The 16,901-nt window shown below is 44.9% G+C and overlaps 1 protein-coding gene across 1 annotated transcript; it reads right to left on the bottom strand.

The window, feature by feature from the left end:
• Window positions 1-425: 425 nt before the first annotated feature.
• On the bottom strand, window positions 426-16,628 carry MRPS35 (mitochondrial ribosomal protein S35). The gene is made up of 8 exons (XM_044278006.1): window positions 16,494-16,628; window positions 14,865-14,914; window positions 14,281-14,448; window positions 13,330-13,390; window positions 11,953-12,092; window positions 8,080-8,189; window positions 7,914-7,983; window positions 426-963 (listed from the first exon to the last, which is right to left on the bottom strand). Exons 1-8 carry the CDS (start codon window positions 16,606-16,608, stop codon window positions 715-717), a joined length of 963 nt encoding a protein of 320 aa, XP_044133941.1. The 5' UTR covers window positions 16,609-16,628; the 3' UTR covers window positions 426-714.
• Between the last annotated feature and the right edge of the window lie 273 nt (window positions 16,629-16,901).

Raw genomic sequence — 16,901 nt, 5'->3', positions numbered from 1 at the left:
TACTCCTGGAAAAAAAACTAAGGAATACCTGGGAAATGTAAGATATGACCTCTCTGCACAAGAGGTTGTAAAAACGGAACATCTTACAGAGTTGTCACCAGGCTTTTCAGGCTCCTGAATGGCACATCTGCCTTGATATACAGTCATATGCCCGTTATTGCTGCTCAGAACTCCAAGAAAGCTGGGTGACAACCATCTTGGGAGGGTATTAGAAGGCAATAGGAGTTTAGGAGGACACACACTTTTGGCCAGAAACTCCAATTACCTGTTAACAAGAGTCGCAACAGCCCCATCACTGAACGGAGCCTCTGCCCAAACTACATTCTGCTACTCCATTGGGCCCAACTGCCCAGTCTTATTAATATTCATATATGGAAATCACTTCTCCGTCTACTGGGTAGTTATTGACAGACTGCTTTAAGCGCTATGTACAAAATTATTTATTTTTTTACTCATTTTGGGCTAAAAATCATTGTTGCCTACAACTGGATTCTCCAACCTGTGGCTCTGCAGCCATTGGAAACTACAACTCCCAGGATGTAAAAAAAAACAATTTCAATTTTTGTAGCCGGTGACCGATTTGTGAATAAGCCCCGTCTTCAGAAGGTAACAGACCTCCCCGAGTCTACATAAAGAAATCTGATCTTTATTCTGTTTCAGTCCATTCAGAGAAGATACGGGAGTCCATATTGGGGGATCGGTCCTGTGATGTGGTCACACCACTCCCAGCAGATTCTTGACACTCTGCTTGTAGCAGCGGATGCTTTCTTCAGTCTCTCCCTGGTTACGCAGGTTCAGCATCGCTCTGCGGTATTCCTGCACGTTGGGCGCCTGAAGGATATCTTCGGAGTTCCCAAGTGACCTGGTGAGCGTGTTCAGGACGTTCTGCTGGGATTTGCTGCCCTCCCAAATGTATTCATCCATGTCGCTCTCCTCCTTTTCACTTTCCCATGCTTCAGTTTTCTGACAGACAAAACAACATGTCAGTTTTAAATGGTGCAAGATTCACGAGGAGCTAAAATCTACCAGTACCCCCTGCTTGTTCGGCTCTACAAAGAGTTTATTCTGGAGATTACCATTCTGGCAACTGTCATTTTTACTCCAGGCTCCGTACAGTCATTACACCCTGTATTATGGGTAGTTTCACACTAGCGTTTTTGTTTTCCGGTATTGAGTTCCGTCCTAGGGGCTCAATATCGGGAAAAAACAGATCAGTTTTATCCTAATACATTCTGAATGGAGAGCGATCCGTTCAGGATGCATCAGTTCAATCCTTCTAACGTTTTTGTGGACGGAGAAAATATCGCAGCATGCTGCAGTTTTCTCTCCGTCCAAAAATACTGATCACTTGCCGGAATGCCGGATCCGGCTTTCCGGTCTGCGAATTTTTTTTTATATACCTAATCCGTTTTTCAAGATAACACCGGAGAGACGGATCCGGTATTGCAATGCATTTGTGCGATGGATGCGCATCCAGATCAATCTCACAAATGCATCCGTTTGCGCCTGGATTGCCGGAATCCTCTGCCGCAAGAATGAAAGTACCCTCAGAGGGCTTTTCCACTCACATAGACGTACGAGAGCTTGTTTTTTTGTGGGACAAGTTGCATTTTCTGAAGGCATCATTTAATATTACATATGATGTATTGGAAAGCGGAACAAAAATCATTAATATGGTGGAATTGGAAAACAAAACAAAACACAATGCAATCCAGGAATATTGATTTATTTCCATTACAGTGTTCACCATATGGGATTTGAACAGCTCAGGCATTTTCGGATGCAGGGATAGGACAAGTTTTTCTTTATTTGTAGAATATAATTTTTAGCACATAGTGAATGTAGTAAAAAAACAAAACCATAGCAAAATAGTTTTTTCCCCAATTTCTCCCGCATAGGAAATATTTTCCAGTTTTTCAATGCAAGATACAGTAAATCATATAGTGCCATTAAAAAATAAAACTTGTTCCACAAAAGCTAAGCCCTCATAAGGCCATGTGAACGAAAAATAATAAAAGCTGTGTCTCTTGGAAGGCAAGCAGGGTTAAAAAACAAAAAATTGTCCGGTCCTTAAAGGGGTGGTGTCACTTGCAAGTCACTTGCTGGATGGATTCATTTTTCCATCACATTATACACTGCTTGTTTCCATAGTTACGACCACCCTGTAATCCAGCAGCGGTGGCCGTGCTTGTACACTATAGGGAAAAGCACAAGCCTATGTGCGCTCCCACGGTCCCGTCCACCAGAGAGGCAGGACTTTTTCCTATAGTGTGCAAGCACGGCCACCGCTGAGGGACAGCAGGGTGGTTGTAACCATGGAAACGAGCAGTGTATAATGTGATGGAAATATGAATCCAGCCAGCAAAGGAAGCATTATGGAGAATCACAATACATTAGTAAGTGCCTTGTATTAACTTTGTCTACATGATAAATGTCATTTGCTGGAGTGAGACAAACCCTTGAAGTGGTTAAGCTGGTCATACACATTAGACCTCATTACCCCAGGTCCGTATTTCAGTCTGAAAAATACGGATAGCTTCTGAGTGCATTCCATACTTTTTTCACTCCCATCAACAGAAAGGGATACATAGCAGAATAGGACATGTTCTAGAAGTTGTACAGCAGCCATGTGAATCTACAAAAATACGGAGTCTGGGGTGCACAGAAATGAATGGGTCACTGAAAATCTGCAAAAAAACGCGGACAGCCCACCGGTAAATCTGGTTGTGTGCACAAGCCTTTAGATGTATGTCGGCCAAACCCACCAAATCGGACATTTGGATTTCAACTACCTGATCCTTTTGTGCTTGATGAGCTGCTTCCTCTCCCTATTCCTCCTGAGAACACATGCATGCTCAGCCATGCACCGTAGTCATGTGTACAAGGGGACTGGCAATGACAGCTGGTTGTTTGGGTGACATCTATCTTATTTTAAGGCTGGATTCCCACCATTTTTGGTGCGATTATAGCCAAAATTGCATGCAAAAACCACACAGCAGTGACTTTACAAGTGCAACTGACATTAAAATTGCTCAGCCACTACATGAGCTTATTACAATTTCATAGTTATACCTCCATCTGCAGGTCAAATAGAGGTACTACACTCCTCCAAATCTAAATGATATCAAAAGATATGAGCATAAGAGAATCCATTATATAACATCTACAGAACAAGACATGCAGAGATTTTTAATGGATGGCTTAAACTGCGGCTCTCCAGCTGTTGCAGAACTACAACTCCCAGCATGCAAAGACTGCCTACAGCTTTCAGCAGGGCATGGTGGGAGTTATAGTTTTGCAACAGCTGGAGAGCCGCAGTTTGCCCATCACTGGCTTAAACCATTTCCTTAGTATGGATAGCCGATTCCTTTTTAACAGGACACTACACCACAAATTGATTATCTATTTTCTGTACAGTTCAGTCTAACTTATTGTTTCCTGTTATCTGTGGCACTGTAGTGTAGCTGACTGGGGTGAATGGCGTGAGAGATAGAAACCTCCCTGTCCCCCATGACAACTACTGCTGAGAACCTCCAGAAACATTTGCATCCACAATGTAACTGATCAGCAAGTTTTTTTCTAACACAGAGCAATAGACAGTATTCAAGGCAACAAAGGCAAGATACACTTCAGTTGTTGCATCTCTGGACCGCACCCTACAGCTTCCAAGCTGCTGTGTAACTACAACACCCAGCATGCTTGCAGGTGTCATGAAATGGCGGGAGCTACTATAGTGTCCCAATAAGTGGAGAGCCACAAGCACACATTAAAAGTCAATTGTTGCACTTACCAGTTCCTGTAGGTTCAAAATTAAAATTGGGAAAGACAAAAAATAAAAACTGGAAGCAATTCAGGGATAGACAGGTGCTCACAGGCGCTCGCCTCTGGGATTCCCCCCCTACATCCTGCAACCCAACACAAGCTCTCGCCCCGGATCATGGAAAAATCACAAGTGTCACGGAGGCTCATAAAATATGCAGAGCAATCAAAGGCGATTCATCCGACGAGAAGGTGCTGAATTATTAACAAGCCACTGAAAGGTAATGAAAGCGCCAGGAGGTTTGTGTACAGGGAACGGCCCGAGATCAGGTGGCGGAGTGCAGTGCGGGGAGGGGGGCATTATAATGATGGGCTCCAGACAAGAGCGCTACTCAGGGAGCCGCAGAGCAATATCAAGAAATCGCATTTACAGAAGAGTGCAGTACCACCTTACTTCCTGCAGGGGTCACTGCTGCAATTACGTTTTTCAGTCATACGTCAATCAGCCATAACATTAAGGCTACGTCTACACGACGACATTTGTAGCGCAACATTTTGTTGCACTAATGTCGCGCGACAATTTTTGTAATGGCAGTCTATGGTGTCGCACTGCAACATGCAACATGCTGCGACTGCAACGCTACAGTCGCAGAAAATCCATTCGAGATGGATTTTCTGTGACTGTTGCGTCGCAGTATGTTGCAGTGCGACACCATAGACTGCCATTATAAAAATTGTCGCACGACATTAGTGCAACAAAATGTTGCGCTACAAATGTTGCGCTACAAATGTTGCAATGTAGTTGTGCCCTATAGTCGCGCGACAAATGTCGTCGTGTAGACGTAGCCTAAGACCCAGTGAAGCGAATAACATTTATTTTATTGTGACAACTGCATTCATCAACGGATGGGATATGATGGGCAGCAAGTTAATGGGTTGGAAAAACAAAGCCAAATAGTGATGGTTGTAGGCTTTGAACAATGAAACAACTTTGCAATTATACTTAGGTCTCATGCACACGACCATAATCGGTCCACATCTGATCCGCACTTTTTGCGGATGAGATGTGGATCCGTTCATTTCAAGCTGACCGCAAAAAAAAAAAAAAAAAAAAAAAAAAAAAAAACACACAACAACACACTTTGTGCTGTCAGCATCCGTATGTCCGTTGTGCGGGCCAGCATAAAATGGAGCATGTCCTAGTCTTGTCCGTTTTGCAGCCAAGAATAGGACATTTCTACAAGAGGTGGAAAAAAAAAATGGCAGCATGCACATGGCTGGTATCTGTGTTTTGCGGATCTACGGTTGTGTGCATGGACCTTAAAAGGGAATGACAGCAGTTTTCTGCTGCCCTCACTTTTAAATCCTAACAGCTCGAGCGCATGCCAATAAGTCCTCATATTTATGAGCTCCTGGCGCTCTCCACCTACCTTCCTGTTTGTTTCCTAGGAGCTCATGAATATGGGGACTCATTGGCATTCGCTCGAGCTGTTCAATACAAGATTTTGGCAAAATGGCCGAGTTCTAGGCTTGAGCGAATCGAGCTTCAGATCATAGATCTGATGTCAATTTGTTCAAAACTTTGCTTTTAATGCTGTTTCTATATAGCATTAACCCCTTAAAGACAGGGCCTATTTCCATTTTTACATTTTGGATTTTTCCTCCCCACGTTCCAATAGCCAAAACTTTTATTTTTCCGTTCACATAGTTATGTGAGGGCTTATTTTTTGCAGGACAAGATGCATTTTTCAATACCACCATTTAATTTACCATGTCTTGTATTAGAAAATGGGAAACAAAAATTCTGTGTGTGGCAAAACTGAAAAGAAAACAGAATTCCGGCAAGGTTTTTGGTGTTTTCTACTAAAAATGACCTGACGTCCTTATTCCGCGGCTAATTACAAATGCGACAATACCAAACTTTAATTTTTTGTTCTACTACTTTTAAAAAAAATAAAAATAATTTTCTTTGCATCACCATAATCTGACAACCATAATTTTTTTATATTTCGGTCTACAGAGCTGTATGGTACCAATTTTGTAGTATGTAAGACTTTTTGATCACCGTTTTTCTTCTTTTTTTTTCCTGTTACGGTGTTCACTACACAGTAATTTTTTTTTTAATATTTTAATAGTTCAGATGCAGTAATACCCAATAGGTTATTTTTTATATATTTTTATATGTAAAATTGGGAAAGGAGGCGATTAAAATTTTCAATATATTGGTGTTTAAAAAAAAAAAAAAGTAAACTTTTTTTCACTATTAGCCCCCTTAGGGGCCTCATACATGGGATCTTTTGATCCCCTTTCCTATTTACCCTAATAGGGATCTATCTAGGCAAATAGGATTTTTACACTCTCCATTCTGAGCTAGGCCTCGTGCATAGCTCAGTATGGAGAAAGCCACGACAGGCCTGGATCGCTTCAGCAGCAAATTCACTGCTGGGGCTCCGATCATCCGATCAGAAGGAAGAGGGAGCCGCATCCCTCTGCCTTCACTCATAGGTGCTGCGATCAATGCGGCACCTGAGGGGTTAAATGACAGGGGCGGTGCGATCATCGCTTCCTGTCAGTGCGGGAGGGTGCCGGTTATCGGCTATATGATGCAGCCAGCCAGCACCCGCTGTGTATGGAGTGAGCCCACTGCAGAGGCCCGCTAAATACACAAACGCCGTATATATATGGCACTACGGGTTAAAATGTAATGGCTCCGTGGATCCAAACCTCGTCTCGCCTGAAGTCACGCAAGACTTCGGTAAATTACTACTGTTCATATCTGCGTATTTAAAAAAATTTAAAATAGTAATCCAAATTGGGTTTTGGTACTTGCTGGTACCTCGGTACCAAAGCCGACTCCGGATTCCTATTTTAAAAATTTTAAATACGCAGATATGAACAGTAGTAATTTACCGAAGTCTTGCGTGACTTCAGGCGAGACGAGGTTTGGCTCCACGGAGCCAATATATTTAAATGCTGTATGGAAACAGCATTAAAAAAAAATAGGGTAATTTATCAAACTGGTGTAAAGTAGAAATGGCTTAATTGCCCATAGCAACCAATCAGATACCACCTTTTATTGTCCGAAGGAGCTGTGAAAAATGGAATCTGGTTGCTATGGGCAATTAAGCCAATTCTACTTTACACCAGTTTGATAAATGACCCCAAAAGTTTTTTAATGTATGGACTTTGGATCCATGATCCAAAGTTCGATTTGCTCTAGCAGAGCTGGGTCAATTAAAGAAAGTGATCCAGCATTTTGCTAAGAGGATCAGTCACTAGTTTATATTGCCCTTAGTTAGGACACCATAAAACTGCTGACAGATTCCCTTGAAAAATATTCTACAGTTTCCAAACTGTAATCAGTAAGAAAGGCCATGCCCCCGAAGCTGCCAGCTTGAAATAAATATAACATGGGAAATGGGGAGATCTCTGGATCCATGTGAGGTACAGGGCTGGTTCTAGTTTTGTTAGTAAGATATTGTCATGTACTAGACTATGTATGATATAATTTTTTACATTAATCATGGGATGACAGCTTTAGGTGTCATTGTTTTGTTTATACAGCTCCTATACAAGCCAATAAGTCTCCATAGTAACGGTTAACAAACAAACCCTATATAGTCCGATGATCCTGCAGTTATATTAACGTTGGCCTGTCCTTTACTTCTTGCTAACCTACTACATATACATTAGAATAAAGTAGACGAGAAATGGAAGAAAATATGACTGCAGAATTAGACTACACAGATTAATTAACAAAAATAAGAAAATCGAGATTCAAATAAAAGAAATTGGCCATGGCCAGGGTTAAAAAAAAAACTCACTGAAAAAAGTGGCCTAAACGGGTGGAAATGCTCTAAACCCAGACACTGTAGCGTGTCTATAACCGGGGGAGCAATTCCTCTGCATGCGGTCCGCAGACAACGGCAATCCCCAGCAAAAAATGTGGAATGCACGCGGCTGGTATCAGTGTTTTGCAGATCACAAAACAGGAAACGGTCGTGTGCATGAACCCTAATACTATACAACTGGAGCATCAGAGCAAGAGCAGCAGGGGACTTGATGGGTCACCTCTGTCTTTTATTGTAGAACAGTTACAGCAGGTAGATAACCCCTTTAAGATGCAATCTCCGCAGTTTTTATGTATAACTCACCCAAGACTCGTGGTACAGGACAGTCAGCAGATACAAGGCGTAGTCCTGATTCTGTTTTCTGACCGGACACCTAGGATTAGGCAAAGCAGAACAGAATCAGTGTTGCACCCCAGTAACCCCCTGCCGGTACTCAGTGGTTCACAGCAATCAGTTGGTTATGTCCTACCTGTCGGTGCGGATGGTGAGAATGTCATCCCCAGCGTTGTACCGTGATCCTACAAGTTTTATAAGCTTCTTCCTGGAGTGATTATCTAGGTTCAGACTGGAAAGTTTAATCTGAAGAAAGAAGATGACGTAACTTGTGGGTGGTCATTGACCTGCAATGAGTGGGTCACAGGACATGTCAAATAGGAAACCCTCAACCGTTGCAGCAAAGCATTACACAGCGTCCCTAATATGGGGGGGGAGTCCTAAATGCAGACTTGTCTCCCTTTCGAGAACTCCTGTGTTATATTCAGTTCTCTCTTTGGGTTTTCATGAATCCCCGATTCGTATCCGTTTGAATGGAGCTGTAGTCACACATTTGCAGACCCTGTACTGCCGGAGATGAGAGCTGTAATCGGCTATCTCCGCCAGTGCCACAGGATAGACTGGAGCAGCAGTGTGCAGCTTTTTTCTTTTCCGGCATAGTGTTCCGTCCTAGGGGCTCTATACCAGAAAAGAACTGATCAGGCATATCCCCATGCATTCTGAATGGAGAGTAATCAGTTCAGGATGCATCAGGATGTCTTCAGTTCAGTCATTTTGACTCATCAGGCAAAAGATAAAACTGCAGCATGTTACGGTTTTATCTCCGGCGAAAAAAACTGGAGACTTGCCTGAATGCTGGATCCGGCATGTATTAGTGCCGGATCCGGCATTCAAAATACCGGAATGCACCCGCGCTAAATCCGGACCTATTCACTTCTATGGGGCTGTGCACATGAGCAGTGATTTTCACGCATCACTTGTGCGTTACGTGAAAATCGCAGTATGCTCTATGTTGTGCGTTTTTCACGCAATGCAGGCCCCATAGAAGTTAATGGGGCTGCGTGAAAATCACAAGCATCCGCAAGCAAGTGCCCATGCGGTGCGATTTTCACGCATGGTTGCTAGGCGACAGTCTATTCACTGTATTATTTTCCCTTATAACATGGTTCTAAGGGAAAATAATAGCATTCTTTAATACAGAATGCTTAGTAGAAGGTCAATATAATAAACATTATATACACCCCAGTATAATAAACATTGGTGGCACAGTGCGGCGCTCCCCCAATATAATAAACATTGGTGGCGCAGTGCCCCCCCCCAATAAACATTGGTGGCGCAGTGCCAATGAGGGTTAAAAAAATAAATAAAAAATTAACTCGCCTCCTTCAATTGATCGTCTCCTGTTCTTTTTTCAGGACCTGTCAAAGGACCTGTGGTGACATCACTGTGCTCATCACATGATCCATCACTATGGTAATGGACCATGTGATGAGTTCAGTGACGTCACCACAGGTCCTGAAGAAAGAACAGGAGACCGGCAGCTACGCGATCAATTGTAGGAGGTGAGTAAAAAAATTTTTGAACCCTCATTGACACTGCCCACTGTGCCACCAACGTTTATTATACTGGGGGGAGGGGGAACACTGTGCCACCAACGTTTTTTATACTGGGGGGCGCACTGCGCCACCAACGTTTATTATACTGGGGGGGAGGGTGCACTGCGCCAGCAACGTTTATTATACTGGGGGGGGGGTGCACTGCGCCACCAATGTTTATTATACTGGGGGGGGGGGGGGGGGGGGGCGCACTGCGCCACCAATGAAGATAACTGACCTGTTAATATAAATACAGGAGGCGGGTGCCGGAATCAAATAGCCGACACCCGACCTGTGACAAGGAGCTGCGATCAGCGGCAGTTAACCCCTCAGGTACCGCACCTGAAGAGTTAACTCAACTGCCGCTGATCGCAGCTCCCTGTCAGAGGTCGGGTGCCGGCTATTTGATTCCGGCACCCGCCTCCTGTATTTGTATCAACAGGTCAATTATCTTCATTGGTGGCGCAGTGGCCACAGCCCCTCCTACCGTCTCTCTTCTTATTGGCGGAGGCGGTGGCAGCAGCACAGGGGGGGAGGGAGACTCCTCCACTGCGCTGTTGAGAAGAACATCGGCGGCGGCGGGGCAGAGAACTATCAGCTCCTGTGCCCGCCGCTGTATTCAACGGCAGAGCTGCGGCGGCGGGTATAGTCGCAAATGGCGACAAGACTAAAAAGTCTTGTCGCCATTTGTAAATTCTAAGTCGCATTGGCAACCATTTTGGTCGCCATCTGGAGCCCTGTTCTAAAGGGGTTGTTACCTGGCTTTCCTTGACTCCCGAAAGGCTATTACACCAGCAGAAAATGAGAAAAGAACACCTATGAATGTCATTTAGGAGAAACTGACAAAGTAGAAAGTGCTAGTGGTGCTGGGTCAATAATCACACAACCAAGGCAGTGCACCCTTTATTTTAGGTTCGGCATCACGGTATATGTTGAGGCAGGGACAATAATGGGTGGCATCCCCCGTTACTGTGATACAAGCTGCCACTCTGGCATGGTAACATCCTACAGATGCTGGATATCCTCCTGTGGTATGTCATTCCAAGCTCTTTCAACTTGGAGCCATAATTCAGGCAAGGTGGTTGTTGGCTGCTGTACATGGGAGATCCATAGCCTCCATAGTCCCAGACATTCCTGATGGGGGAGATTTCGGGTAGTAGAGATGGCCAGAGGAGCAGCTGGATACCCTAAAGAGCATGTTGTATAGCGTGGGCAGTGTGTGGTGAATGTTACCTTGTTAGAACACCACATCTCCTGAGTCAAAAAAGCAGTAGGACTGGTTCCATGATGTCCTGGACTTACTGAAGGCTGCTCAAGGTTCCCTCTATGAATACCAGACAAGAAGATCCATGGTAGTTAATGGCCCCACCACCATAACACTTGGTGCTGGTCCTGTATGTCTCCTCACTATTCATGATGGCAGTGGGTGCTCTCCAATGAATTCCGATGCAGCCATCATTAGTACCAAGGCAGATCTTGCTTTCATCACTGAACACTACTGTTTGCCATTGATGCATCCAATGGGATCTCTCTCGGCACCAGTCCAGGCGCTCTTGGTGATAATGAGAAGTCAGTGGAATGAGAGAATGGAGTCCTGCTTCAAGTAGACGGTTTCTGTTGGTCCAGGGGGTCACTGCAGGGGTCTACTGCAGAACCAATTACTCATGCCACCGCTGTCCTTTGAGATTCAGCAGTTCTTCTCATACAGCAATCTTGGCATCCATCTATCTGTCTTTACCATTGAAGAACCCTCTCTATTTGTGTGAGTGCTCTGGTCTGACCACGGTCAACATCACCAATGCACTAAAGAAACTCCTCAAAAAAACGGTGCCGTCAGACAAAAAAAAAAAAAAAAAAAACACAGCAATGCCGAACAAAAGTCTGTGGAGCATCTGTATGTAATGTAAGGATCATGGAAGTTTGATCTTGCAATATTGGAAAATAGACTTTTTATCGTAGGTCCTTCTAGGTGTTATTTTATCATTTTCCAGTAGTATAAATGGTTTAGAAGGTGCTGGGATATAAGGCTACTTTCACACTAGAGGCACGGACCGTCGGGTGAACAGCCTGTCGGATCCGTCCTGCCGCTAGTAACTGTGTGCCCCTAGACTGCTGCTCTATCCCCTTGACTATAATGGGGGCGGGGGTGGAGTTTCGGTGAGGCATGGCAGCACATGGCGAGAGGCTGCCGGAATAAAACTACGACATGTCCGACATTTATTCCGGCAGCCTGGGGACGGCACGGCAGTCCGGAGGCACACGGTCACTAGCGGCAGGACGGATCCGACAGGCTGTTCGCCCGACGGAACATTCCTGCCGGAGGTCCGTGCCGCTAGTGTGAAACTAGCCTAACACTGCATGTGTAGGCAGATTAGATGATCAGATGACTACTCATGAGGGAGATAAAGGGTGCTTTAGGGTGACCAATTGGCTCCCAAGATTTTTCTGAAAAAATTACCCGTAAATACACAAACCTGCAAAGTTACAGCTCTGGCCTTTGGGGTGCGAAGGGACGGTCCGGCAAACACATAATCCACCGACTGGAGATCAATAGGAAAATGCTGGGTGCAGGAATCATCACTGGTGAGCGATGCCGGCCACGGCGTGCAGAATTCTAGAGAATACATAGAATACATTTCCAAAATTCTTCCACAATCCTCCTATAGCGCTTTACACCTTGACCTACCTGAAACCTACAGTGGCCATACACATAAGACAGCGGTCATTCAAACATTCAGTTGGTGGGGAGATAAGCAGCTACTAGACACATCTACAGCCGCTGATCTCTACTGGACAATATAAGGAATGGTTCAAGCTCAACTCTTGTTTCCATACACATTACTGGCAAATCTATAACTACGTTGTCTAGAATCTTAAGAAACCCGGGCCTGCAAAGCCTACAGGAATTGTCACTCAGCTGTCCTAATATCCTGAACGGCATCTAGAATGAAGATGCATACAATGTAAGAGGGTACCTACCGTTCGGGGTCTATGGAAAACTGGGTGATAACGCCTATGGGCACTGTAATCATAGCAAAGCACCTGTTCCCAGTGTATGAGACCATGAAACTGTGGAGTGGGTGGGGGAGGGAAGACCTCACATTCCTCCTGCTCTGATAACCATCGGTAACGCAAGTCTCCTCCGCCAAGAGCCAAATCACATTTTCACATTAATACCACTGGATCAAATATTCTCAATCCCATCCAGAAGTTATTTATATCGGCGGCCGCAGAGAAATTAATATAAGTTATCAGCAATTCATCAACCTGATCCTTGGGTATTATCTGGCCACGGCGCAGTAATATCAGCCAAAAACTGCGCCCCTTGGGTATCATTTCATAAGTTAAATCCAGATAACAAGCTGAAAAATCTGACTTTGTCCCCTAGTCACAGCTAGAGCTGCAATTGCAATTCTAATGCCTTTCTAGTAGAGGAAGCCCACGTTACATTACTGCCCCCTAGTGGTGCAGTGTCTGCTGTAGTGCATTATGAGAAATGTCATGTCACCAGGCACTGTCCTCACCACCATGCATTATGGGATCTCAGCTAAGTTGTCGAAGTCAGGTCTGTCAGTCAGTGCTGACTGTTTCAATCTGGCATCCAGCAGAGTTGTTGTGGCAGCTTTGGATGTGACCGGAGTATAAAGCAAGGTTTCATATGGCAGAGAAACACTGCAATTCCACAATGTATTGCGCACTCTCTCACAATGCTGACAGACTGCATGTAGCAGCCAGCAGAATTGTGGATGCAGCTTTAGATGCTACTGGAGCTTCGTGTTTCAAATTACCTGTAAATTTAACCTATGAAACTTCTAAACCATCTGTCACAGCGACAGATTTTCTGATCCTACCTTTCAGCACAGCACAGTGCTTCTTGATGGCTGCTGGCGTTAAGTGCAGGAAGTTGGAAATCTGGGGAAAAAAAATAAAAAATATTAAGGCATGATAGGCGTTGTAGTTCACCACAGCTGGAGAGCCAGAGGATGAAAAACACTCGTCTTCCTGGTGTGATGGCAGAGCTGTGAGTCGCATGCTTCCCTCCCTCTCATAGCACTATAGAGAGAGAATCTGCAGCAGCATCTCCCCTCCTCATCACCATATTTCCCACAATGCAATTTTACTATCCAATGTCTACTGAACAGGCATTCCTCAATACCGCACAATGGCCGCCCGGATCTGCCTCATTATTTACCTAAGGCCTCGTTCACATCTCAGTTAGGACATCCGGCAGCCTGGTGGATCCTTTAGGCCTCTTTCACACGAGCGTGACGGATTGGCTCCGGATACGTTCAGTGAAACTCGCACCATTTTGCAAGAAAGTTCAGTCAGTTTTGTCTCAGACTGCGTTCAGTTTTTTCTGCGTGGGTGCAATGCGTTTTGATGCGTTTTTTCACACGCACGATAAAAAACTGAAGGTTTTTTTCTTACACCCCTTTCACTTCTATGGGGCCAGGGCCGCCTGAAAAACGTAGAATATAGAACATGCTGCGTTTTTCACGCAACGCAGAACTGATGCGTGAAAAAAAAAAAGCTCATGTACACGGACCCATTGAAATGAATGGGTCCGGATTCAGTGCGGGTGCTATGCGTTCACATCACGCATTCCACCCGCGTGGAAAATTCGCTCATGTGAAAGAGTCCTAACTTCACCTCCGAATCCCCATTAACTGCAATGAGGTCTGGCGGTGATCCGGCGCATTCTGGCATAAATGGCGCATTTTGACTGGGGATGTAAACGTTGCCTTAACTTTGCAAGTCAAAATGAACCAATTTTTGAAGCCTGCTGCTCAAGGCAGTTTTACCTTCAGCAGTTCCAGGTTCCCAATCTTATCTGGGGGCGCTGCTTTCTTCTTGGGGTATCCCATACGCACGGGGAGCGGGACCGCTGACGGCTTGAAGGAGGCGGCTGTCGGATAGACATTACTCCATTCTTGATCTGTAAGCATCTTCTCTGTGCGCGGAGGTGGGACCTGGACAGGTGGTCAGACAGCAAGAACACGTCAAACACAACACGTATCAACTGGTTGCACAAGAGAAATCATGTGACCTATGCGCCCACATTATGGTGCTAAACAGCGTGTCTTGCAGTGTGTGTGTGTGTGTGTGTGTGTGTGTGTGTGTGTGTGTGTGTGTGTGGGGGGGGGGGGGGGGGTTTCTTCAAAAAAGTCCTCATGATCAGCTTATCTTTGGAGTACAGGGGTGGACATGGACTGGATTCGCAACTTTGATGAAATGTTCGTGCACTTTTTGCATAAGATCACTGTGTTACAGTCATGTCACTACCATAGGGCGAGGGCGGGGGGGGGGGGGGGGGGTACAGTCACTTTTTAAGTTGTGCAGTGATTTTAGCGTCCACCGGACTCGGCCTGATCCTTGCTGCTCTTACCTCCTTCCTTTGGCCGCCTCTCTGTCCAGGCCGTTTTCTGTGAACAGCAGCTGGAAACAAAAAAAGAAGACCTCAGTGATATGACAATCACTCCCATCTTCTCCCTCATACACATACAGAACACAATTAGGCTACATGCACATGACCGTGCCGTTTTTTTGCGGTCCGCAAACCGCGGATCCGCAAAAAAACGGAAGCCGCCCGTTTGCCTTCCGCAATTTGCGGAACGGAACCGGCGGCCGTCAATATAAATGCCTATTCTTGTCCGCAAAGCGTGGACAAGAATAGGACATGTTATATTTTTTTTCGCGGGGCCGCGGAACGGAGCAACGGATATTTTGCGGCCCCATTGAAGTGAATGGGTCCACATCCGAGCCGCCAAAACGGCTCAGCAGCTCAGATGCGGACCCAAACAACAGTCGTGTGCATGAGGCCTTAGTGTTGAGCAAACTTGCATTTTAAGATCGGCATCTAAAGTTCGGATTATCGAAGAATTGCGTTATGGATTCCGCTACCACGGACCAGGGTGGATAAAAATCAATGATTTAAAAAATATATATTTATAAAATTGAGTTTTTTTTATTTAAATCAGATTTTTTTTTATATATAAAATGCTTTTTGAGGAAAATATATTACCATCCAAAGGTTATTCCATCATGAAATAAAGATTAGTTTTTTAATTATGTAGAATAAGGCTGTATATGTTTAATTTTTGGGGTAAATAAATTCCATTAACCCATTCACAATGTCATGCTCTTCCAGAGGTTTTTGTAAGATTATTGGGCAGTTTCTCTGCCTACAAGATATTATCACAGAACCTTGGTTTACTTTTGCAGTTCTCAAAACTGAATTTGACTCAGCAGAGATCACATGCCTCCTCTTCACAGCGAAAATGTTATAACATGAACAGAGTTGAGAAAAATACCTTAATCCTAACTTCTTTATGCAGAAAACTATGATTTAAATCAAGCCTTACTGACTAGTGATTTAAATCCAATCCCCCCTGCCACGGACCATAACAGAATTTAGAATCCATAACACGATTCTTCGATAACCTGACGCCGAACTTAAAACACAAGTTCGCTCAACACTTATCACAATGCAAGGACTATCACGTCTGCCTTTCTTGCAGACCAGTTTACCCACTGGGCAATAGGACTGGCGCCATGACGGGGTCGCATGCTCTCAATTCATCACTACGTGCAGCTCCGTGTGCGCACAAGAATGCTGGGTATTGTAGTTCTACAGGCGCTATGGTATGCAGAGACTGAATACGGTTACTTGCACATTGTAGCGCTATATATATATATATATATATATATATATATATATATATATATATATATATAAAAGCATGGCAATTAGTAGCTGAACATGCTGGGGATTGTAGTCCCATTGGAGGCTCATGCTCGTAATGGAGCTCTTTGGGATAGGATGGTAAGCATTATAGTTCTATAGTACAGAGCTGCTGGGGATTGTAGTACTGCAGGACAAACATATTGGGGACAGTACTTCTATTGGGCTACGAGATGCTGGGTATTGTAGTTAATAAGCATGCTGAGACTGTAGTGAGTTTGGGCACGACACGCGATCATCACCCCCTTCCCCCAATATATGACTGCTTCTTACCCGCTCCTGAGACTGTCAGACCCGCACTGTACCACTGTACCCTGATCGGGGCCACAGCGAGGACCGCGGGGCCCCGAAGGGTCACACACACCCCGCTCAGCATGGAGGCCGCCATCTTGGTTCTCTGCTGACGGAGCGCAGCGAGGGACAAACTCGGAGAGAATGCGAACTAGTGAGGGGTAAAGGAGGAGCGGGGAGGACACCGGTCACTGGACATAGAATACTATCCGGAATACAATGGGTTATTATCACACGCCTGCCTTTGAGGGATTACTGGGTCACGCCTCAAACTAATGCCCTTACTCATATTTATTTCAGCTACTGTACCCCCATAACAGGAGGGATTGCCACACTGTGCCCCATAACAGTGACAGCCACATAGTGCCCCATAACAGTGACAGCCACATA

Source organism: Bufo gargarizans, chromosome 2 (assembly GCF_014858855.1).
Source record: "Bufo gargarizans isolate SCDJY-AF-19 chromosome 2, ASM1485885v1, whole genome shotgun sequence".
Lineage (NCBI taxonomy): Eukaryota > Metazoa > Chordata > Amphibia > Anura > Bufonidae > Bufo > Bufo gargarizans.
This window is presented reverse-complemented; position numbering and strand designations above follow the sequence as displayed.